Here is a 24,083-nt window from a genome sequence, read left to right as displayed (position 1 = left end):
TCTTACTGCCCCCAGTAAACACTGACTCAACGCATCATTTCCGAGGGAGTTTACTGGGAGGAGGAGTTGGCTGCGATCCCACATGATAAAAACTGAAATTCATTGGTCACAGAGAAAGGAAGTGTTTTGTGTGGAATCCGAGATATAATTTCAGTGAGTAGGAGACCGGGGAGGGGGGGATATACAGCTGTGTTATCCTCCTAACCGCTGCTGTTGCTCACAGTCAGGATCTAGTCGGATCAGTAAGTTGTGGGATCGGCCAGGCCCGCTGCCGCTGCCGGACATTCACTCAAAGGCTGGGCTCGCTCCGACATTTTATCTGTCGGCACATTAAAGTCCGCGGGGAGTGACAGTCCCTTTAAGGAGGGGTCGCAGGTGGTGACCCCCCGGATCCGGATCCGGATCAGGCCCCGAACCCCCGGCTCCGGCTCCAGCTCCAGCTCCAAACCCTCGGCTCCGGCTCCGGCTCAGGCCCCGATCCCACGGCCTTTGGATCCGGCTCAGGCCCCGAACCCAGATCTAACCGCCGGTGTAAACACAGGCTGCTGCCCGGGCTGCAGGCCCTCAGCTAAGGCCCCGCGGTGAGGGGAGGCCTGGGCCTGTCTCCATGCCAACACAGCGGAACTTGACCCTTCCCCATGGTAATAATAGGGGTTAATGGTCACCATGGTAATACCCCCAACTCTCCCCCCCAAACCCAGTATGTCGGCAGCTGCTCCACTACCACACTGTCCTGGGGTACAGATTGGCGATACCCCAGGGTAGGATCTATCCCAGTGGAGATAATAATGTGAAACCAGTGGGCCTGCTGTGGAAGAAGGTCGAGATTCTGCAGTTGTGCAAACAGGGCCTTTGTTGCATTGACTGTACTGATGTTGCTTTAATCATCTGCTGCTTAGTGATGCTTCAAGTAAACTAGAAACAGGAGTAGGCCATCCAGCCCTTCAAGCCTGCTCTGCCATTCATTTTGATTATGGCTGATCATCGAATTCAATATCCTGATTTCCCTCCCTCCCTCCCATCCCCATACCCCTGGATCCCTTTGGCCCCAAGAGCAATATTCAATTTCTTCTTGAAATCAGGCAACGTTTTGGCCTCAACTACTTTCTGTATAGAAATATAGAAACTTGGACACTAGAAAGTTGATTAACAACAGGGTTAAGATCCAAATCTTCAAAATTAGTCTCCTTGGCATTCATGAATGCACATTGTTAAAGGAAATGTTTCTACTAGAAGATTGTAGTACAGTCAATAAGCAAAACAACAAAGCCAGAAGCAGGGAGATAGCAGCCACGCAAGCTTCCTATGAACTATCTTGACCTCATGAAATTAACTGGTTTTACTAGGCTGACAGTTTTATGCTAAAGTTTTTAAGCTTTGCTTTGAGAACCCAAAATCATGCTGCTATTGCTGTAGCACAAGCCAGGGCTAATGCTTCCAAAAATTTCAGGAAAATTATTCAGCTAAGATTAAACAGATTCTGATAACTTCTATTTTTGTAGTTTTCTTTGCTCTCATGAGGAAATTGATTCCTTTGACAGGGTACTATTCCAGTTGCATTTATTATTTATCCAAGTGGTTGCTCCTTGTGTAGTTTTTGACAGTAGCTTTTGGTAGCTAATTTGGCAATAAAGGCATTGCAGCCAATTTGTATCTTGTCCTCACCTTATCTCAGAGATGCTGTTCTAGCAAGGGTCATTGGTTCAAGGATCAGGGCTGGAAATTCTTTCCCAAACTTGCTGTGCTGAAGTCAGTAATAGTTCCTCCCCACCTCTGCTGCCCAATTGGTTAACACTGACCAGGGTTAGAACTGTGACTTTTTACATCAGTACAGGATATAGTTGAGGATTAATTATCATTGAGGGAGCTAATACTGAAAATTATCCTCGTGTATTGTGTTGCATGCATAACAATAGTGCAAGAGTTAGTACTGTTAGGACTAACTAATAGTACAATATGTTACCAGAACATCAGGAATGTAATGCATTCTTTATAAAGACCTCCTGAATAGCCAAAAACAAGCTTGTGCACAGCGTAGGAACAATATGGTAAATTGTGAACCTATCTGGTACTTCTGCGTTTTGTGTAAAGGATTGTGTTTGTATTAAATTTTGTGATGTTTTTGAATTTTTTATACATATAACTTCGGATATTTTATAGCAGAAATATTTCCATGGTTTGTGTTGAGAGAAGTTTTATAATTGCCTAAATGTGGTGTCATTTCTGACTAGACAGAAACACTATATGCTGGTATTTTTGTTTTGCAGATAAAAAATCTTTTTAAAACTATCATTTGATAGTTCTAACAATCAAGTAAATGGCAGCAGCAGACGATTTACAATTTCAAGGTAATTGAATTTCATGATAGGTTTTTGAATGCCGTGATATTTGCTTTCGTTTTGTTTTAACCATCAACAATAACTGTCTAAACTCTCTTACAAAGAAATCATATCTAATTACCTGCTGAAGCTACTTATATAATTTGCCAAAGTGGCTTTCCTTTGTATGTTTATTGTAATTCATGAAAAGCAGTGCTACTTTCCCTCCTTTTTTACTCCTAATTTTTTAAAATGATGAAACCTTCATCAAGATGAATAGATTGTTTGGATCAAAATTATCAATCTTCATCATTGCTTTTGAAGTCTTCTGAATTAATGGAGCAATGCCGAAGTCAAAGCACAAAGAACAATTCCAAATATTCCATTATATACATCCCCCTCTGAACAAGATTTACTTATCACAATTCTTCAGTAGTGCTTTTTATGTCACCTTTTATAATATAAATGGATATATAAACATTTCTGATTGGTAAAGCAATATAAGTAAACTTTTTTATTATGGAAAAGGCCTATCCACCTATCATGCTGTAGTTGCAGGCTTCCCACCACTGATGGCATGTCATTTAGATCCATCTGCCATTTTTATTTTCTTTACCAACTCTTCATGTTCCTTAATCTGGTTTATTGCGTGCTTAAGGACATGATTTTTGGGTTGCTCACTTAATAAACTGGAATTACATTTTCCATTTTATTGGGCATTTGATAACTGGATTTGAGGTCATAATCTAATCATTTTCAATCTGCCTGTTTTCTTCCTCATCTAACTTTTGAAGAACTGATATCACTTACATGTACTTAAGTTCTTTATAATCTTAGATACGATAAATTAAACCCTATTTTTAATTCAAGTATTGGAAACTTTAGTTTCTTAGCTTTATTGTTGATAAGTGCATAGTGGTTTGAAAGCTGCTGGTGAAATGTGTGAAAGTTGGTTAGCGGTTCTAAAATAGGATACAGTGACACCAAAGATAAGAATTAATTCACTGGTGACTCCTTATGTTAACTCAGTATTCATTTTTGGAGAACTTGCTGTGCTACTACTTCCATGTTAACAGAACTTGCTTCATTAATTTACATCAACTTGCATTTATATAGTGTCTTTAGCATAGTCTAATTTTCCAATGGTATTTAATGTTTTGGTATTCTTTTGTGTGTTGTTCGAAGAGTTTGATGATGCCACAAACTTGTTGGCAGCAAATCCCGATGCCACCACAATAAGCATCACGGACGCCAATGATAAACCTAAAAATCAGAGAGGCCCACCAGGCGAGGTGGGAAGAGATGAGGACGAAGATTTGCTGGGGAATGAAGATTCTGATAAAGCAGAGGTGAGCAACTTCATAATGGCAAACATACAGAAGTTAGATTTATTTTGTGTATCCCAAAACACAATTTTAAAATATAATAATTTGAATTTTGGGAACAGGAAAAGTATTAGGCTGAATAATCCTAACCTTTTCCACTGATCAATCCCACCTGGGCACCTTAACACACACACACAAGCTCTAGCTGCAATTTTGCTCCAGAAGCATACTGAATTATTCTTCTAACCCTGACTGCTCCAGTGGTCTTCTATCAGTTTGTCATTCTGTCTGGTTGTTTGATTACGTTATTTGTAATGTTTGGTTAGAAATAATTCATGGTTCATTTTCACTTTAGTTATTTTGGAAGAAGAATCATTATTTGTCGATAGCTATGAATTGTAAGTTTAATTTGAGCTGTTTCTATCTAGCTCCTCTATTTATGTTCACTCGGAGAAAGTGGCATTTCCCAGAATTGAATTGACTCTTGTTTCTTGTGAAGAATAGCTGATAATTTATTAGAATCTTTGTGACCATGTTTGCCATTTTTTCCTTTTGTAGTTGCTTGCAGGACAAAAGAAGAGTGCTCCCTTTTGGACGTTTGATTATTATCAAACATTTTTTGACGTGGACACCTACCAGGTAGACACCGAGTTTAGTTTGTCCATCAGGCATTATGTCATCTATAATAAAAATGGAAACATTTTAACTGATGTGTTTTAATTTCACTTCTGTCCTTTTCTCCCATCCTGCCCACATTAGCATTGCTTTGTGTCGTGGATTGGTTCTATTGTGCTAACAGCTTTCTGGTACATTATCAAAACAACCATCCTCATGTGTCATTCTTGGCAGTGAGTGGCAGCAGATTGTTGCACTGTGAAGGGCATCGGTTTGTTCATTCACGTTCGGGGAGGCAGTGATCTGGAAAGAAAATCTTAGCTTATTTGTTTCGCCCTCTTTGCACAGGGCAGTAAGGTCAAATGAGCCAACTATCACTGTACCTGAAATGAGCTAATTCAGTAGTAACCAGTTATTAGATTATTTTTTTTTAGTCCTCTGATGGATAACGGAATTAGTGGGGTTGAAACACTGACATAGCAATGATATTTGAATTAGAAGAATTATTTTCTGCATCATAGGTGTTGGACAGAATAAAAGGTTCCCTTTTACCACTGCCTGGCAAAAATTTTGTGAGGTTGTATATCCGCAGTAATCCAGATCTTTATGGTAAGTATCTGTGATTTACAATGTCAATAGAGAAGAATTGTTGTGTGTTTTTAAAGTAAACCGCATGACTAGTGAATAATATTTATTTTCCAAAATAAATCTATCCTGTCTTTCATCATATACAATATGTATGCAAATAAAAACATAAAAAGTATTGAGCCCAATAAATCTCAAATCAGTGTGTCTTGTGGAAATAAACTTTAAATCCAGATGCAAAAATGTCATTGCACTTGTTGAGTTAAAAAGCTACTTAAAACCACCACCACCACCACTACACCCCCCCCCCCCCCCCCCCCTCCACTGTTTGAATAGGGACTGCAGTCAAATATGCAGAACCAAGCGATGTAGAACAGTAAGGTTCTAGATTGAATCCAGTCATTGTCAAATTTGCTGGACTCAGCAGAGGTCCTAGAGTTGCCTTTATTGCCCTATGCTGAATTAATAATAATTTGCAACATCAAAATATTTCATAGAAACATAACCAAACAAAGATTGATACAAAGCCAAAGAAGAAGTTGGGACAGTAGCTTAGTGAACAAGGTTGATTTTAAGCACGTCTATAAAGGAGGAAAGGTGGAAAGATTTGGGGAAGGGATTACGGAACCTGGGGCCTAGATTGTTTTAATGCATGGCTGTCAATGTAGGGGTGAAGGAAATTGAGGATGCTCAAAATGCCAAAAGATTGTGTGGATGGAGGAAGTAGGGAGAGTAAAAGACAAGAATGAACTCAAGAAAGGGTAAATCATAGATAAATAAATAAGTTCAATTCCAACTTATTTTTCTTAGTTATGCCTTACCTTTTACTCAAACATCCCAACAGGAAATGTTGATATTTAAAATGTACTTAAGTATTGTACAGGAATTGAAGTCCATGATTATTGAATCAGTTTCTGTCTAAATCAGTATGTGTTACATAATGGAGGAGCAAAATTCATGACTATTCAACTTGTGAAAGTTTCAAAATTAAAGAGAACTACCATTCTGTAATATTTTTAAGTTAAGAAAATACATTCAAAGGTTCAAAGGTGTTGTCTTGTTACTTGATATAAAGAAGAACATAAGACCTTTCTTTTTGAAATCTGTCTTAATTAGGTCCCTTCTGGATATGTGCCACACTGGTGTTTGCAATAGCAATTAGTGGCAACCTTGCTAATTTCTTTACGCACCGTGGCCAGCGTGGTTATCGCTATGTACCTGAATTCCATAAAGGTGAGGGAAAAATACTTGGGCTACTTTGATTTCTAAAGATGACTTAATTTAAAAATATTCTTTACAAGGCACAATGTTTGTAATATGGACATAAGCGACTGAAGTTCTGGGTACTTCCAGCTCCCCAAATTATAAATCTGGGCATTCCACCTTGGGGCAGTGTTGAATGGAGCCTAAACACTTTTTATTTCCAGCAAGGGAGCGACTTCACCCAAACAATTGGTGCACTTTTCTGATGTTGATATCAAATTGGAATTGGTAGAGACTAAGGAGCTGTTGTCTGCCCATATCCAGTGGGAGTGGAATTTGGTGTATACAATGAAATAAAGAACTTAGCAATCTATTTTATCACTTCCATGATGATTTCATCTTTGAACTTCCCTCTCTTGTTCCTCCTAAAGCGCTTGTGTTCCATTCTACAGGCTAGAGCCCCTTCCAGCATCCTTGTGTTTTAATGAAAACAAACCTTGCAGTTCACAAAATATCTTTAGAATGTTTTACCACCTTCAGCCCTCCTATAATGCTTTTTAATCCCACTCACTACTTCATGATTTTCTAATCTTTTGCACTGTTTTCCAACATTGACAATGTCCTACACTGCGAACTTTGACCATAGCACTTGTCATAGGTTCAGCATGTCCCAAAGCATGTTGCAGCTAATTATAGAGAAATATTTACCTTTCAGGACTCTGAATATCTCTAAACACATTACAGTTAATGTACAGTCACTATTGTAATATAGGAAATCTTTACACAGCAGGCTCCCAGCAATGTTAATAAGAGGGGTGGTGCGATAGTTATCACTGCTGCCTCACAGTGCCAGGTACCCAGGTTTGGTTCCGGCCTTGTGTCACTGTCTTTGTGGTGTTTGCACATTCTCCCCTTATCTGTATGGTTTCCTCCGAGTGCTCCGGTTTCCTCCCACTGTCCGAAAGGCATGCTGGTTAGGTGCATTGGCCATGCTAAATTCTCTGTCAGGGTACGCGAACAGTAGCAAATAGGGGATTTTCACAGTAACTTCATTACAGTGTTAATGTAAGCCTACTTGTGACACTAATAAATAGACTTTAAGATAATTTGTCTTTTGTTCTATTGATAGATGAATTTTGGCCAGGACACTGGTGATAACTCCTCAGCTCCTCTAAATACTTGTTGAAGTGTAGTTACTAATGTAATGTGGGGCCATTAAGCTATTAATACAGTTTCTGAAAGGGATAACTTGCACTGATGATGGTAGCTGTGTGTTTGCAGGGATTAGATAAGTTAAAGGGGTAAATACATATTGCACCTATAATTAGAGAGCAGAAAATTAAAATAATCGTTATGTAGTGTGCTGTTAGGACATGGATTGCTTGACTGGTGGAGGTAAAATCCTTTTAACGGGGACACTGATTGATATCTGAAAAAGAAATGTGAAAGTGTATGGAGTAAGAATTGGCTGTGGCTAAACTTTCCAAGAGACCGGCCAAGTGCAATTAATTTATTGGCCCTTTTCTGGGATGCAAACTTTTTTCCATAGTAGTATGAGGTAAAGTGCTAGTCATTTATTAAAGTTGTATTGCCCTTCTAAACCTCTTCTTTTAAAATTTTATTATTATGAACAAAAGTAAATTAGTCTCTTATTATGGTGGGATTATTATCCAAAAATAGGGGTAGGCTGAATGCTAATTTTTCTTCGTTTACCCAATATCTATTGTGAACTATGTTTCATGATTTAATGCAAACTGGGATCCCCAATCATAAAATATCTAATCTCTATTACACGATGAATGATTTTAATGCTGTTTTTAAGAAGACATTCATTCCTGATCAGTCACTAGATAGAGCCACATAATTGTAATTGTTTTAATGAAATACATAGTCAGTTTCAGACCAAATGCACAACTTGGAAAACACATTGAGCAACGTTTGTGTAATCACCAACATATTGCAAACATTTCATTTTCTACTCTTAAGAATTTCAGTAGCTAACTCATTTGTGATAAATATTGGAGTGTAACTATATATCTCTCTGCAGTTTCTATAGCAGCTACAGCAATCTATACCTACGCCTGGCTCATTCCTCTCGCTCTCTGGGGCTTTCTGATGTGGAGAAATAACAAAGTGATGAATATTGTGTCATATTCATTCTTGGAGATAGTGTGTGTCTATGGATACTCACTGTTTATTTACATTCCCACTGCAGTAAGTATAACTTTCTTTTTATAACCTGGGGAGGAATGAGTTCAGTTGAGAAATGGTGTGATGTCTTGATGCCAATAGAATAGAAAAGCTTGCATGAACACATTTGGAACTTAGAATTGGAAAGAAATGCTCAAAGGAGCACTAATCATAATATTAATAAGGAATAGAAAAACAAAAATGGTTATTAGCTTTAGGGGTGAAGATCCTGTAAAATAATGGAATTCCTTGGTACTAGCAATGATTGTCAGCGTATTTATTATATTTTTCATCTGCTGAGGAGACTGTGAACAGTGAGGTGAAGGACCAGTAAGAAGTTTCACAACACCAGGTTAAAGTCCAATAGGTTTATTTGGTAGCACAAGCTTTTGGAGCATTTCTCCTTCATCACCACTCACCTATGATGGAGCAATGCTCTGAAAGCTCATCTGGTGTTGTGAGACTTCTTACTGTGCCTACCCCAGTCCAACCCCTGCATCTCCACATCAGGTGAAAGATCTGCAGATGGGCAAAGTCAGAGAGCAGATCAGAAGTACAGATGACAGCAGTAGATGAGCTTTCACACATTTTATCAACTGGCTTCTTTGGGTTTAGTTTGGTTGGATTTAAATACTTTGCCCCATGATACTTGAATTTTCAGGTCCTATCTGAGGCTCTGTCGCAAACAACAATTGGGTGATTAATTCTTGGAAAGTCAACATCTCAGGCTAAACTTAGGATATTTGGCCACGTTATAAGCTTAATGGTATGAGCCAAGCGTGAACTGAAATTAAAGATTATTTTGATATCCACCTCAAACCTGAAAAAATACTGAAGTGATATTAGATTGGAGATGGGGAGCGGACAGATTAAAGGACGGATTGGTGGGCTGGCTTCAACAGTGGAAGGCTACTGGATTGAAGGACCTCTTAAATGTCAATGCATTTCTCAGAAAAGATTATTCCAAGTTAGGATTTTGTTGTTCTAGGGTATGTTGCAAATGAGGGTGTCTGCATATCAGGACAGCTTTATCAATATAAGTCTGAATTTTAACTCCAGCCAAGAGTTATATGGATACAGGTTGAGTCGGGCAGCAAATTGTCCAATTCTTCACAGTACAGGCCACAGTGATTATCGCCTCACAAGCTTTTAATTGAAATTACAGTTTTTCAGAAATCTAATCAACTTGACTGTGGCAAAAAGGACAAATAATTAAATTTGCATTGTAGATTCAGGATAGCTATGGCGTGAGCAAGTAACTTCTCTCTGTGTCCTTGTTATAGAGGGGGTGCAACAAAGGTTTACTAGGCTGATTCCTTGGAAGGACTGTAAATGAGGAGAAACTAAGTTGGTTAGGATTGTATTCATTGGAATTTAGAAGAGTGAGAGGAGATTTCATAAGCTTATAAAATTCTAACAGAATTAGACAGGGTAGATCCAGACAGAATGTTCCCGATGGTGGGGAGTCCAGAACTAGAGATCATAGTTTGAGGATAAGGGTAAGCCTTTTGGGACTGAGGTGAGGAGAAATTTCTTCACCCAGAGGTGGTGAATGTGTGGAATTCACTACCACAAAAAGTAGTTGAGGCCAAAATATTGTGTGATTCCAAGAAGAAATTAGATACAACTCTTGAGGCTAAAGGGATCAAGGGATGTGGGGGGAAGGTTGGGTCAGGATATTGATTTTAATAATCAGCCATGATCATAATGAATTGTGGAACAGGTTCAAAGGGCTAAATGGCCTACTCCTGCTTCTATTTTTTATGTTTCTATTACAGATACTGTGGATTATTCCAAATGAGATAGTACGTTGGATTACGATCGTGCTGGCCATGTGCCTTTCAGGCACTGTGCTGTTGATGACGTTTTGGCCTGCTGTCCGTGATGATAACCAGAGAATTGCCATAGCAACTATTGCAGTCATTCTGATCCTTCATGCCTTGCTTGCAGTCGGCTGTAAGGTACTAAGTTCCTCTATTGAAAGATAAACATAGACGTTTCTAAAAAAAAAAATTATTATGCAAAAACTGAAGTTCAGTTTTCAAATTTTTTTGGTAAGTTTCACATTAACAAAATAGTATTGTAAATTAGAATTATTTATGGTCGATATTCATTTCTTCAGACCTCCACAAGCAAGTTTTTCCATTGACCTCATCTGAGTGCAATGTTCCACTTGCCTGCAGAGATACTTTCCCTGTGCTTGGACTGAGCTGGTTCCAATAATGAATAATCAGTACCTAAAATAAACTGGGCAGCAAACAGTTTTGGAAGAACTTATAAAGTCTCATCTCATCTTCTGAAAAGTGCTGTGTTTCTTTAAACCTTTGGAATTTGATGTTAACTTCACTTTCATGTGTGCGGTATTCTTCAAATGTGGCATTATTCATATTTTGTAGTGGTGGTTTGAAATTGATGCACGAGGCCTGATTTTACCATTTTGATTCGAAGTGCTGAATCTGGGCGCAATTCAGATCCAACTTGGAAAACTGTTCTCAGGTGCCCCCATACATAGACTGAAAAATAATCACAAGTCTGAATCGCGCTATGGGTGGGCTTATTGCCCCGAGCCGATCAGAGCTCTGAAGTGCGCAGTGAAAAAAGAATTGAAAATCGCGCCACTGTCACATCGCTCCCAGGCTGCAAAAAGCAGATAAAGCGGCCCAGGAGTGATGGCCCCCACAGACATTGCTCTACCCCCACCATATAACTGCTCCCTTATCCACCCATCCGCCTCTACCCAGACCAATCACGACCCCCTGCCCTCCTTCGCCCCACTGATAGCCCGCAGAGTGGCAGCAGATCCCTGCCCTGCCACACCCCCCAACCAGTGATCCATTGACACCCCCCCCCCAACCCCCCCCCCCCCCCCCCCCCCCAACCACCACCACCACCGGGCTTCCCTCCTCCTCCTACCCCTTACTGGAGATACATCTGACCCACTTCCCTTCTCCTCCTCCTCCTCCGCTTCCCCCCCCCCCCCACCAACCAGAGAATGATCCCCCACCTGTCCCTGTCCCACCAGACGACAGCGGGGCTTCCCCCACCCCCCCAATCACCAAAGATACATCTGGCGGGCAGCCCATTAATTCAGTTTAAATGCATGCAAATTAGAATGCAGCCATTCCCTGGCCTCAGTAAAGTGGGCATCTGCGCGGATATGGACGCAGATCACATTAATGGCCTCATGCCCCACCTTACCACGGTGCGACGCAATGGTAAAATCGGGCTCACAGTGTAATATTATGTTCAAAATATGGAATGCTGGAATTGTATTAGCAGATTTGCCTCAAAGGGAAAGCTAGCTACTGTTTTTGAATGGAAACTCTTCATTGTTTTGTTTTCAGATGCTGATTGAATTTTTGCATAGTTCCAGCATTTACTATTATTATTTCATCTTTTCAGAATGTACATGTCTATTTCTGTAATTTTGTCTTCTGGGTTTTTTTATCCAAAGCACAAAATAGGTCTCAGATGTGGCTCAGTTGGTAGTATTCTTGCCTCTGAACTAGATGTTTGTGGTTTCAAGTTCCACTTCAGAACTTGAGCACAAAATTCAAGACTAACACTCCACTGCAGTACTGATTGAGTGCTGCATGGTCAGAGGTGCCTCTTAGGTAATGTAAGTAATCTCATGATTCCTTTGAAGAGCAGGGGATTTATCCCGATGTTCTGGTCAATATTTATTACTCAGTTAATTACTCAGTTATTACTCACAAAAACATGTTACTTCATTGGCTGGAAAGCACCTTGAAATGTCCAGTGGTCAGAAAGGGAGCAATATAAATACAAGTGTTTCTTTTCTTTCATTTCTAATGTGATGTAAGTTTTAGTGAATGGGGAAGTGATGGTCTAGTGGTATTATCACTAGACTATTAATCCAGAAACTCAGCTAATGTTCTGGGAACTCGAGTTTGAATCTCGCCACAGCAGATGGTGAAATTTGAATTCAATAAAAAAAATCTGGAATTAAAAGCCTATTAATGACCGTGAAACCATTGTCAATTGTCAGAAAACCCATTTGGTTTGCTAATGTACTTTAGGGAAGGAAATCTGCTGTCCTTGTCTGGTCTGGCCTATGTGACTCCAGAGCCACAGCAATGTGGTTGACTCTCAACTGCCCTCGGGCAACTAGGGATGGACAATAAATGCTGGCCAGCCAGTGATGCCCATGTCCCATTAATGAATAAAGAACTTTAAAGAAAAATTTAATTTTCTAATTACAACTAAAGCATAATAAAGTCTAGTTGGTCACATGAATTCATGCATTGTATGTTTAAAACAGAAAGGCTTGCTTTAGTGTCTAGTTCTACAATACTTTTGAAGTGGTTTTGTTATTATTCCCCAGGCCTATTTCTTCGATCCTCCAGAAGAAGCCAAAATTACACCTGTTCCCACAACCACTACCACAACCATTAATGGGACTGCTTTGGCCTTCCATAAAACATAACTTGCCGGGTAAGTGTTTCCACATCCTCATACCTAGGGAAAGAGTAATCAACTGGCCAAGAAACATAATACCCTTGTCAGGCCTCATTTGGAGTACTGTGCGCAGTTCTGGTCGCCTCACTATAGGAAAGACGTAGAAGCTATTGAAAGGGTACAGAGGAGATTTACAAGGATGTTGCCTGGACTGGGAGGCATGCCTTATGAAGTTAGGTTGAGGGAACTGGGTCTCTTTTCCCTGGAGAGACGTAAGTTGAGAGGCGACCTGATAGAGGTTTATAAAATGTTGAGAGGAATAGATAGGGTGGATTCTCAGAGGCTATTTCCCCGGGTTGAAGTGGTCGCTACGAGAGGACACAGGTTTAAGGTGCGGGGAGGAAAGTACAGAAGTGATGTTAGGGGTAAGTTTTTCACTCAGAGGGTGGTGAGTGAATGGAATCGGCTGCTGTCAGTGGTGGTGGAGGCGAACTCGCTGGGGTCTTTTAAAAGACTTCTGGATGAGTATATGGGGTTTTATGGGATTGGGGGTTATAGATAGGAGTTGATGTGATCGGTGCAACTCGTGGGCCGAAGGGCCTGTTTGTGCTGTAGTGTTCTATGTTCTATGTTCTATGTTCTATACCAGCATCTCAATTTGATTGTAATTATTTTAACTTTAATTCCATTGGGCTTCTGCCTTAGGTACAGTCCAGAAACTGACTGCTAGTTTCTAATTTAAAAATCGTAATAAAGTAGGCTGTCCAATGGTTCAATGATTAACTGCGCCAGCCAGTATGCTACTGACCCATGCAAAAAAGGAAGATCCCAAGTCTATGCTGATTTAGCTGATCTTAGTTAGGACAATAGCAGGTTCTACTTAATTGGCTGCAATACTTCTGGACTGGAGAGTGGAGAAAATACCAGTCTCTGTTCATCATAGCTTTGTAGTAATGTCCAATGGGAACAGTATATTGATGAATCCTGGATCAGACTTGACTTTAATTCACCCCAAATTGGAACAGCAGCTGACATTAACTCCCCATAGAATCCTACCCCAGCGCTTTCAGGAGGGGAGAAATTTTGAAATTAATATTTGATAATGTTTAAATTTCATTCACATTGGTTCTCTACACATACAATGTTTACTAAAATTGCTCAGTGTTTCCAACTTTTAAATGTAATCACTTTTGAGAAAGTTATCTTTTTCTTTTGAGATTGTTAAACTACCATATTAGTTTCAGAATTGCATATACAAAGTTTCAGGTGAACTTCAGACCGCTTGAGCCGTTTTAGAGGAAGGTTTAGGACTATAAGAACATAAGAAAAACATAAGAACATAAGAAATAGGAGCAGGAGTAGGCCATCTGGCCCTTCGAGCCTGCCCCGCCATTCAATAAGATCATGGCTGATCTGTCGTGGCTGATCTGTCGTGGCTCAGTTCCACTTTCCCGCCCTCTCCCCATAACCCTTAATCCCCTCTCTTATCAAAAACCCATCAACCCGCTTCTTAAAAATATTTAGCGAGGCAGCCTCCACCACTTCAACGGGCAGAGAATTCCAGAGATTCACCACCCTTTGAGTGAAGAAGTTCCTCCTCAACTCCGTTCTGAACCGCCCCCCCTTTATCTTGAGGCTGTGCCCCCCAGTCCTACTGTCTTTTTTGAGCGGGAAGAGTCTTTCCACCTCGATCCTATCCATCCCATTCATCATCTTATACGTCTCAATGAGATCTCCCCTCATTCTTCTAAACTCTAACGAGTACAAGCCTAGTTTATTCAGCCTCTCCTCATAGCTCAACCCCCTCAACTCCGGTATCAGCCTAGTAAACCTCCTCTGCACTCCCTCCAAGGCCAAAATATCCTTGCGCAGGTGCGGCGCCCAAAACTGCACACAGTACTCCAGCTGCGGCCTCACCAATGCCCTATACAGCTGCAGCAAGACCTCCCTACTTTTATATTCAATCCCCCTCGCTATGAAGGCCAGCATCCCATTCGCCTTCCTGACCACCTGCTGCACCTGCAGGCTGGGTTTTTGCGACTCATGCACAAGGACCCCGAGGTCCCTCTGCACCGTCGCCTGCTGCAGTTTTTCGCCACGTAAGTAATAGTCCTTCCTACCATTCTTCCTACCAAAGTGGACCACCTCACACTTGCCAACATTAAATTCCATTTGCCATTTCCTGGCCCATTCGCCCAGCCTATCTAGATCCTTCTGCAGACTCTCCACACCCTCCGCACAATTTGCCTTTCCCCCAATCTTGGTGTCATCAGCAAATTTCGACACCCTACACTCGGTTCCCTCCTCCAGATCATCTATGTAAATGGTAAATAGCTGAGGCCCCAGCACCGACCCCTGGGGCACCCCACTAGTCACCAACCGCCAATCCGAATAGCACCCATTGACCCCCACTCTCTGCCTCCTATTTGACAACCAATCCTCTATCCACGCTAACACCCTACCCCCAACTCCATGTCCTCTGACCTTCTGCAGTAACCTCTTGTGAGGTACCTTATCAAACGCCTTCTGAAAATCCAGAAAGACCACATCCACCGGCTCTCCTCTATCCACCGCCCTAGACACATCCTCATAGAACTCCAGTAAATTTGTCAGACACGACTTCCCTTTAATGAAACCGTGTTGCGTCTGCCCTATCAAGCAATTCCCTTCAAGATGCCTCGCAATTTCCTCCTTAATGACGGATTCTAACATTTTACCTACCACAGACGTTAAACTAACCGGCCTGTAATTCCCCGCCTTTTGCCTGGCACCCTTCTTAAACAACGGCGTAACATTAGCCGTTTTCCAATCCTCCGGCACTTCCCCGGAATCCAGCGACGTCTGGAAAATAACCACCAAGGCATCCACTATCACCTCCGCCATTTCTTTCAGAACCCTCGGATGCATTCCATCCGGTCCTGGGGACTTGTCCACAATCAGCCCCTCCAGTCTGTCGCGCACCACCTCTCTAGTAACAGTAATGTCATTAAGACCCTCCAGTCCTACCACCTTTCCATCGCTAACACCCGGCAAATTATTCACGTCCTCCTCCGTGAAGACAGAAACAAAAAAGTTATTCAAGACCTTAGCCATATCCCCATCCCCTACCACTAGGTCCCCTTTCTCATCCGCTAAGGGACCAACGTTCACCCTAGCCAGCCTCTTCCTTTTTATATATTTATAAAAACTCTTGCTATCCTTTTTTATATTAAGCGCTAGCCCAGCTTCATAGCTTCTTCTACCCTCCTTTATCAACTTTTTTGTCAATCTTTGTTGACATTTAAACCTTTCCCAATCCTCTTCTCGCCCACTGCTCTTAGCTACTCTAAATTCCTCCGCTTTTAATTTAACACTTTCCTTCACCTCCTTCGTTATCCACGGCTTATTACCTCTCTTCCTACTGTCCTTTTTAACCATCGGAATAAATTTCTGCTGAGCACCAAGAAAGATCTCCTTAAAGATCCTCCACTGCTCCTCAGCAGACCTACCTTCCAACGCGCTCCCCCAGTCCACATTCGCCAATTCTTCTCTCATCCTACCATACTCCCCTCTATTCAAACAAAGGACACGTGTCCGGGAACCCACTTTCTCCTCCTCCATCTGCAACAGAAACTCCACCATACAATGATCACTCTCTCCAAGAGGATCCTTCACCTCAAGGTCCCTAATTCTACCCGCTTCATTACATAGCACCAGATCCAAGATAGCTCGCTCCCTCGTCGGCTCCAACACACACTGTTCCAGGAAACTATCCCGGCAGCATTCCAAGAACTCCTCCTCGAGCCCACCTCGTCCAACATGGGTCGACCAATCAATATGCAGATTGAAATCCCCCATAACTACTGCCGTCCCATTCCTGCACGCCGCACTTATTTGCGCGTTAACAGCCCGCCCCACCTCCAGATCATTATTCGGGGGCCTATAGACGACACCCACCAGCGTCTTCCTCCCTTTGCTGTTCCTAATCTCCACCCACAACGATTCCACTTTCTGCTCTTTGGCTCCGATATCATCCCTTGCTACCACCTTGATGCTGTCCTTTCTCGGATAAAAGCTCACAGCCAGGTTTTGTATATGGTCAGAAGTTATGAAAATTAATAAAAGTTTTATTTATTTTATAAATATGCTCTTTATTCCTGGCACTTGCATTAAGATAGCCTGTGTCTTTTCAGCAGCAATTAGTGAGACAGTCTTTGGTGAGACAGTGATACACCAGGAAAAGAGGAAGGCTTAGTAGTTAGCTCTCTTAAGTTCCACAATATAAAGTAAATACTCTCATTAGGGAAGTTTTCATTCAATGATCCCATTGCAGAGCTTTTTCCCCCTCTTTTGGCAAACTTTAAGCTGGGACATTTTGATAATGAGAAAACTTTAGTATTTAAATACTATTATTATGATATGATATCAGAATTTTCAGAAACAGAGAAGGCTATTTGTCTGAATAAGCTCATTCATCTCTTTTGATAACAACCCCATTTCCCAATTCCTCACCATATCCTTGAATTGCATTTGGCTGCGGAAACATACCTAAACTATTTTAACTTTTTATGCAGTATGGTTAAATGGCTGTGTCTTCTAACTTTTTCTACAATTCTATTTTCCCTCATTAAAAATGAAGTATCTCTGACTACGCAACTTCCAATTTCTTGCTCCTAACTTCGAAAAAGTTGAACTGACTGCCTTTTCACCATGATAAAAATGTGTCTGTCAATTTACTTATAATCTTGAAAATGTCAAAAGTCAGCTCTCTGCGTTCTTTGTGAAAAATTGCCCGTGTTTGCTTACAGATTCTTTCACTGGTGTCTTGGTAACTGTTTAGTCTGAAGAGACTTCCCAATCAACATGACTTGGGCTACATAACTAAAGAAAAACTTTAAAGAAGTATGTTCAACAGAGGACCGGAGTACTTGACTGTTGCAGACTGTCCCAAACTGACTAAACCTTAAATTAGGTTTTGGGATTATTTTCACATTGTGGCTGCTTTGATTACTGTTCTACCTTTTCATGGTCTTAAAAAAGATGTACTTGTTACAGACTGTAAATGTTTTTCTCTGATACTCTACAAATTAGTTTGCTAAAATCTTGTTTGATTGTTCTCTTTCTTAACAAAGAAATTGGATATTCTATTATTAAATATTATTGTAGAGATTTATTTAGTTGTGCTAAATGTGTTGAAAAGCTGAACTTTATCCAAAAAGCAATCTTAATCTTCACAAATGTACATTATTAGTAAATTAAATTATTCTTTATGTTTCATGATTTTGTATCAGATTTCACTTCGGTGAATTTGAAGAACTAAATTCGGTTCATGTAAATATATCCTGGGCAAATAAACACAAGTATTGCATTGCAGTGATTAAACCGCTTTGTGCTTCTGAATCATCGCCCAGATTTGGATGAAAGGAATAATCAAATAATAGATCCTCCCCAGTTTCTAAATGTTCTTTTTTCTCATTTAGTATTAATTTATTCTTGAATATATTTATTGCCCATCCCTAATTGCCTTTGTGGGAGCAGTTAAGAGTCAACCACATTGCTATGGACCTAGAGTTGCACATAGGCCAGACCAGGTAAGGATGGCAGATTTCCTTCCCTAAAGGACATTAGTGAACCAGATGGGTTTTGACAACAATCGACAGATGTTTGATTGAATTTAAATTCCACCATCAGCCAGTGTAGGAATCTAACGTCTGGATTACTAGTCTAGTGACAATACCATGATACTACTGCCTCCCCTTACTAGGAATTACATTATTTTTCCTACCACTGATGTTAAGTTGACTGGTCTGTAATTCTGTGGACCTGTTCTGCCCCCAATCTTAACTATAAAAATTATATTAGCTATCCACCAGTACCCTGGCATTGCACCTTTTTCTAACTAATTATGAAATATTTGTAGTAGTGTTTGTAATCTCTTCCCTGGAATTTTTTAAAATACGTGGATGCAATCCATCTGCATTAGGGGCATTGTCCTGTTTCAGTTTATTCTGTACATCTTTCATTTTAAATGCACTTATCTAATTACTCATCTCGTCTTTCCACCTGTTTTATTTCCTGGTAAATACTGAAGCAAAATAATTATTTAACATTTCTGTCATTTATCATTATGCATGGTGTCATCCTGTCCATCCCTTCATGGTCCTATTCCTATCAGTCTTCCTTTTTTATTGGCATATCTGTAAAATATTTCACTATTTTGTTTTATATTCCTTGATAATTTAATCTCAGTTCATTTTTGCTTTCCAAATTGTTTATTCTCTTCTTTCCTTATCTCTTAGAATTCTCTCTTTTGATGCACTGCCCTGCTGCTTTTATTCTTAATGTATTCCTCTTTCCTAACCCTGAACTGTTTACGTCTTTATGGTGTCACATTAACATCAAAGAAACTGTGGAATGTTCACCTGTTGTATCTCCTGAACCAGCTCTGATTTCCAGAGATAACAGTCCCTCTTAAAACTCAACCAGCTCTGGGCCTATAAACAGAAAACCAACCTTGCACTAAGCAGTCGGAGAGAATGCTTCTTGAATACAAAACTACAATGAGGATATACTTTTATTCTAATATACAGCAACTATGCTCATCACTGGACAACTCTGAGAAGAAGGAGACTTTAAAATCCCTTACTGCAAACAAGCAAAATAAAACAGTAAAAAAATGAAGGAAGTGGAGGTGTAAGAAGACATGCTTGTGAACAGGTGAAAAGGCAGGTTACCAGTCTTTGAGAAACCCAAATTCTTTTCAAACTTTTTTCTCAACCTGAAGGCAGTGGATAAGAATTTGAATTTATGCACTGTCTGAGGTGAAACTTTTGTTGTAATGTAGGGAATATAGATCCCTCAAACAGCCATGTGTTAATAGTCTGTTTTTAATGTGTTGCTTGTGTTTATAAATCACAGTCACGTAGAATTACCTGCTCTTTGAGTAGTGCATGAAATATGTTTATATCCATCCAAGAGGTCAAAGAGGGTCAGTACAACTCATTCACTTGTAAATCTATATTCATGATCCAGTTTGGCTCAGGTCCAGTCTTGATACCTATACTCCCTGCGAAGGAATTTAATCTGCATTCTTCTTTAAGGTTTGCCCGTTGAAGTGGTGGAGGCTACCTCGCTAAATATTTTTAAGACGCGGGTTGATGGGTTTTTGATAAGAGAGGGGATTAAGGGTTATGGGGAGAGGGCGGGAATGTGGAACTGAGCCATGACAGATCAGCCATGATCTTATTGAATGGCGGGGCAGGCTCGAGGGGCTACATGGCCTACTCCTGCTCCTATTTCTTATGTTTAACTATAATTGAGACTCATTATTCCTGGTTGGCAATTTCTGAAGAAGTTACACATAATATTGCTTCTGACATATTTTCATCATGGTGGGGGGGAGGGGTTGGGGAGGGTCATCTGTGCTTTCAGTTTTGGATACACTTTCATCTTAAGTATTTGTTTGGTAGTATGCAACATTTGAAAAATCCAGCTTGAAATTTAAAATATGAAATGTTAGCCATGACTCAATGGTAGCACTCGTGTCTCTGAGTTGGAAGGTTACGGGCTGCAGTCTAACTCGAGGGCACAGACTCTAGGTTGATGCTCCAATCTGGTGCTGAGGGAATGCTGTAGTGTTGGAGGTGCTGTTTTGCAGAGTTGTTAAACTGTCTCAGGTGGACGTAAACAAAAAGAGTAGTGGAATATCTCCAGTGCCCTGGCTACTATATATCCTTTTCTAAACATATGTGACTGCTTGTGATATTTTGCTGCATGCAAATTTGATGACGTCTCCTCTATTACAACAGTGGCTTACTTCAAAATTACTTAATTGTTTGTAAGGGATTTTGGGATATCCTGAGATCAGGAAAGATGCTATATAAATGCAATTCTTTAGTTTCCTTTGTTTCTGCCTGAGTTGGCAATTATAGTGCTTAGTGTGGTACGTCTCCTGTTCAATCAGTGCTCAAATGCTGAATTACTTAATAACAACCACAACACAATTGGCTTCGGCATGTCAAGGCCAGCAAAGAAAAGAATTAGCTGGAATTCTTAGTTATAATCATCATCCAATTGCTCTATTGCAAGGTGATGTGTGTTTACATCAGTTCAGGGCAGGCCTGGGCATGGCTGATGTCCCACAGTTAAATACTTTGTTAAAGCTACCCAGGTTCACAGGTTAGAAAATGTTCCAGTATGTCTTTTGTGAATGCGTGCAATACTGGCAAGGTTTATTTATTGTTCATCCGTACCCATCTAGTTCACTACTTCCCGTCAGGGAAGGAAATCTGCTACGTTTACAGAGTCTGGTCTACGTGTTAATTCCAGATATACAACAATGTGTGGTCAACTCCTAGTTGTCCTTTGCAGTGGCTGAGTAAGCCACTCAGTTCAAGGAAAATTAGAGGTGGGCAACAAATGCTAATCATGTAAAAGAATAAAGAAACAAAGATATCTTTACAACTGAGTGGCTTGATACCAACAGAGAAAATCAAACTATTTTCATTTGAATCTCCAATGAGAGCAAATTTAACTATCACCTCTTGACAGTCAATGACAGTGCTATTGTTGAATCACCTGCTATCAAAATCCAGGGAGCCACCATTGACCAGAAACTTAACTGAATCAGCTACAAAAATATGATGGCTACTACAGAAGGTCAGAGGCTGGGAATTATACATAGTAACTCATCTCCTGACTCCCCAAAGCCTGTTCACAATCTACAAAACATGAGGAGTCTGATGGAATATTTTCCACTTGCCTGGATAGGTGCAGCTCCAAAAACATTCAAGAGGTTTGACATTATCCAGGACAAAGCAACCCATTTGATTGGTGCATAGTGCCTATGTGTACCATCTACAAGACACTGTGCTACAACTTGCCATGGCTTCTTTAACAGCACTTTCCATGTCCATGACATCTACCAGCAAGAAGGACAAAGGCAGCAGATATATGGGAACACACCAACTGGTATGTTCCCTTCTTGACAACATGTCATCCTGACCTGGAACAATACTGCTGTTCCTTCATTGCTGCTGGATCAAAATCCTGGAACCATCTTCCCAACAACACTGTGGGTGGACCTATACCATGTGAAGTGCAGCGGTTCAAGAAGATGGCTCACCACCACCTCAAGGGCAATTAGGGATAGACAATTTATGCTGGCCTGGCCAGCCATACTTGTTTCCCATGAAGAAAAAAAGAAAATTGAGTTACCAAAACTGGGGAAAAGGAAGATTCCCTTCCTTGCCAGCCAGTAACAAATCTGTTCTATTTTTAGAATCATAGAAATGTTACAGCACAGAAGGAGGCCATTTGGCCTACCTTGTCTCTGCCAGCCCAAGGACACTCAGATGCCCTTTCCAATTCCACCTTCCGGCATCCAGCCCTTTAATGGAAGAACAGCAAAGTCATTTTTCTCATGTTAGCCTTTAAATGATTCTGTTTATTAAATTCACAACTCCTGGCTATGCTTGCTACTGTAAGGAATACACTATTCAGTAACTCCCTGGCTGAGGTTCTGAATTGTGGATAGTACCCATTTCTCAGCCAACACCAATGAGAAAACTGCTAATTTGGGGAGAAAATTGAAAGGGGATGTGGTGGGAGAGTAAATTCAGCAGATGCCCCAAGTGAACGAGGTTATGCCAGATTTGACTTTCTAATTTGCAGTTGGCACAAACCTCTGGCAGCACCACAATCTACTGTTACACTCTGGTATTTATATCTGAGGTGTACTCTACCTACTTCACAATTAATCACTGCAATTTGAGCTGGATATGTTAGTGGCTGAAGAAAAAGTGAGCTTTGTGTCATCTTGAGTGTAATTAGACAGGGTTCAGTTCCTACAAACGTCAGATCTTCCACTGACAATGAATTAGGAAATAGTTGACTGGCTCTGTCCACACAAACAAAGTACCTCTCCTAAGAGAGACCTTTATTCACATCCTGGATGAACCAAAAAGAGTCAGGTATGAAGGTGCTTAAGTCTTTTCACTTCTTTACATTTATTTCACATTGCAGTAAGCTACAAAATTGAGGATTCTGGCAAAAGACTCGTTAAAAATATTGGAAAACGAGTGCAGATTTAGGGAGCATTTTACACGATTTGGTGCTCCCTTATTAATAATCAAGTAGCACTAGGACATCTGTAATCGTAGTTTTCTAACCTTTAACATAAACTATAGAAAATATTAGCGTGGCGATTGGGGCAGAGCTGGATAAAAGGTACCTGAATTTTCAGCACAACTTCACTTCTGGTAGGAAGTGCAGCCACGTAAATGTTGAGATGGTCGGACTTGGCTACCATGTCACCCCTAAAAGGAACGGAAAAATAGAGAACTTCGGTTAACCATACATGGAACCTCAGATAGACTCGGCTAAGAGCATTGTATGGAGTTCTGCCCTCTACATTATAAATATGTATAGGCATTGGGATAGATACAAAACATAATTCACAAGAATAATACCAGAACTGGAAATCTATACTTATTAGGAAAGGCTGAATAGGTTCGGGGCTTTTTTCTGTGGAGGGCTTGGTAGGGTAGATGTGAAGAAAATGTTTTCATTTGCGAGGGAAACGACCAAAGCTAGAGGTCATAAGACCGTCAGTAGCAAATCCATTGGCGAATTCAGGAGAAATGTCTTTACCCGAAGAGTGGTAATAATGTAGTAGTAGTTGAGGAAAATACCATGGATCCATCTAACTGGAGCTAGAGAAGCGCAGGAGAGAAAAAGCAATGGAAGAATAAATGAATGAGGGTGGGCGGAAGCTCCTCATAGACCAGTTAACCAAATGGGCTGTTTCCGAATTGAATTAGCAGTAAATCAAACTGTCACGGGTTTATTGAACCAACCGTTGGTGAGATTATTTCATTTTGTATAGCAGAAGCAATTTCTTTGCGAAACGGTTTCAAATAATTGAGTAGACACCTCTCATTACAGGAATATCAATGACGCCTCTGGCGTCAACCCGTTCAACGGGTTAGCTCCGATTTTAACTCAAGATTATTTCTGGTCAGCATAACAGTCAGAGCGATTTTTTCGGAAATGTTTATTATTTTAAGTCGGCTTGCACCGTCACAGTGGGGTGCTGTTTATTTTCATTTTGATCGTTAGCAAGACAATGTTCACAGTCTAATGGGAGGGAAAGACACAAAGATTTGTGTTCGATAAATGGGGAGATTTAGTGTTATCATGTAGGAAGCAGTTATAGAACCTGTGTACAGAGTTTCAGCATTGCCTTGCTATCATTATAAAGCTATTAGAACCGCTTTCTATCCGACACAAGTCCACTCTGTATGGAAGAACGTGACCACAGTTTCTGAGCAACCGCTGGAATGTAATCATTATCTTCACCTACCTGGAACTGGTTTTACACTATTCAAATTGAATAATTTAAAGGAACCTTGAGGGGTTCATATACATTTCAAGCGGGCAAAATTAGGAA

At 40.5% G+C, this 24,083-nt stretch overlaps 1 protein-coding gene across 3 annotated transcripts; it reads left to right on the top strand.

Annotated features, from left to right (window-relative positions):
- The first annotated feature begins 52 nt into the window (after positions 1-52).
- On the top strand, positions 53-18,007 carry yipf1 (Yip1 domain family, member 1). Of its 3 annotated transcripts, none has more exons than XM_080195765.1 (10): positions 53-153; positions 2,268-2,348; positions 3,504-3,667; positions 4,202-4,282; positions 4,780-4,867; positions 5,960-6,076; positions 8,094-8,260; positions 10,015-10,197; positions 12,582-12,691; positions 17,443-18,007. In XM_080195765.1, the coding sequence occupies exons 2-9, from the start codon at positions 2,318-2,320 to the stop codon at positions 12,681-12,683; spliced, it is 933 nt and encodes a 310-aa protein (XP_080051891.1). In that variant the 5' UTR covers positions 53-153; positions 2,268-2,317; the 3' UTR covers positions 12,684-12,691; positions 17,443-18,007. The 3 variants fall into 3 exon arrangements, with proteins under 3 accessions (XP_080051891.1, XP_080051890.1, XP_080051892.1); XM_080195764.1 differs by lacking the exon at positions 53-153 and adding an exon at positions 164-242; XM_080195766.1 differs by lacking the exon at positions 53-153 and adding an exon at positions 462-641.
- Positions 18,008-24,083: the final 6,076 nt, after the last annotated feature.

This window comes from Carcharhinus amblyrhynchos, chromosome 9 (assembly GCF_965287045.1).
Source record: "Carcharhinus amblyrhynchos chromosome 9, sCarAmb.v2.hapA, whole genome shotgun sequence".
NCBI classification, from domain to species: domain Eukaryota; kingdom Metazoa; phylum Chordata; class Chondrichthyes; order Carcharhiniformes; family Carcharhinidae; genus Carcharhinus; species Carcharhinus amblyrhynchos.
This window is presented reverse-complemented; position numbering and strand designations above follow the sequence as displayed.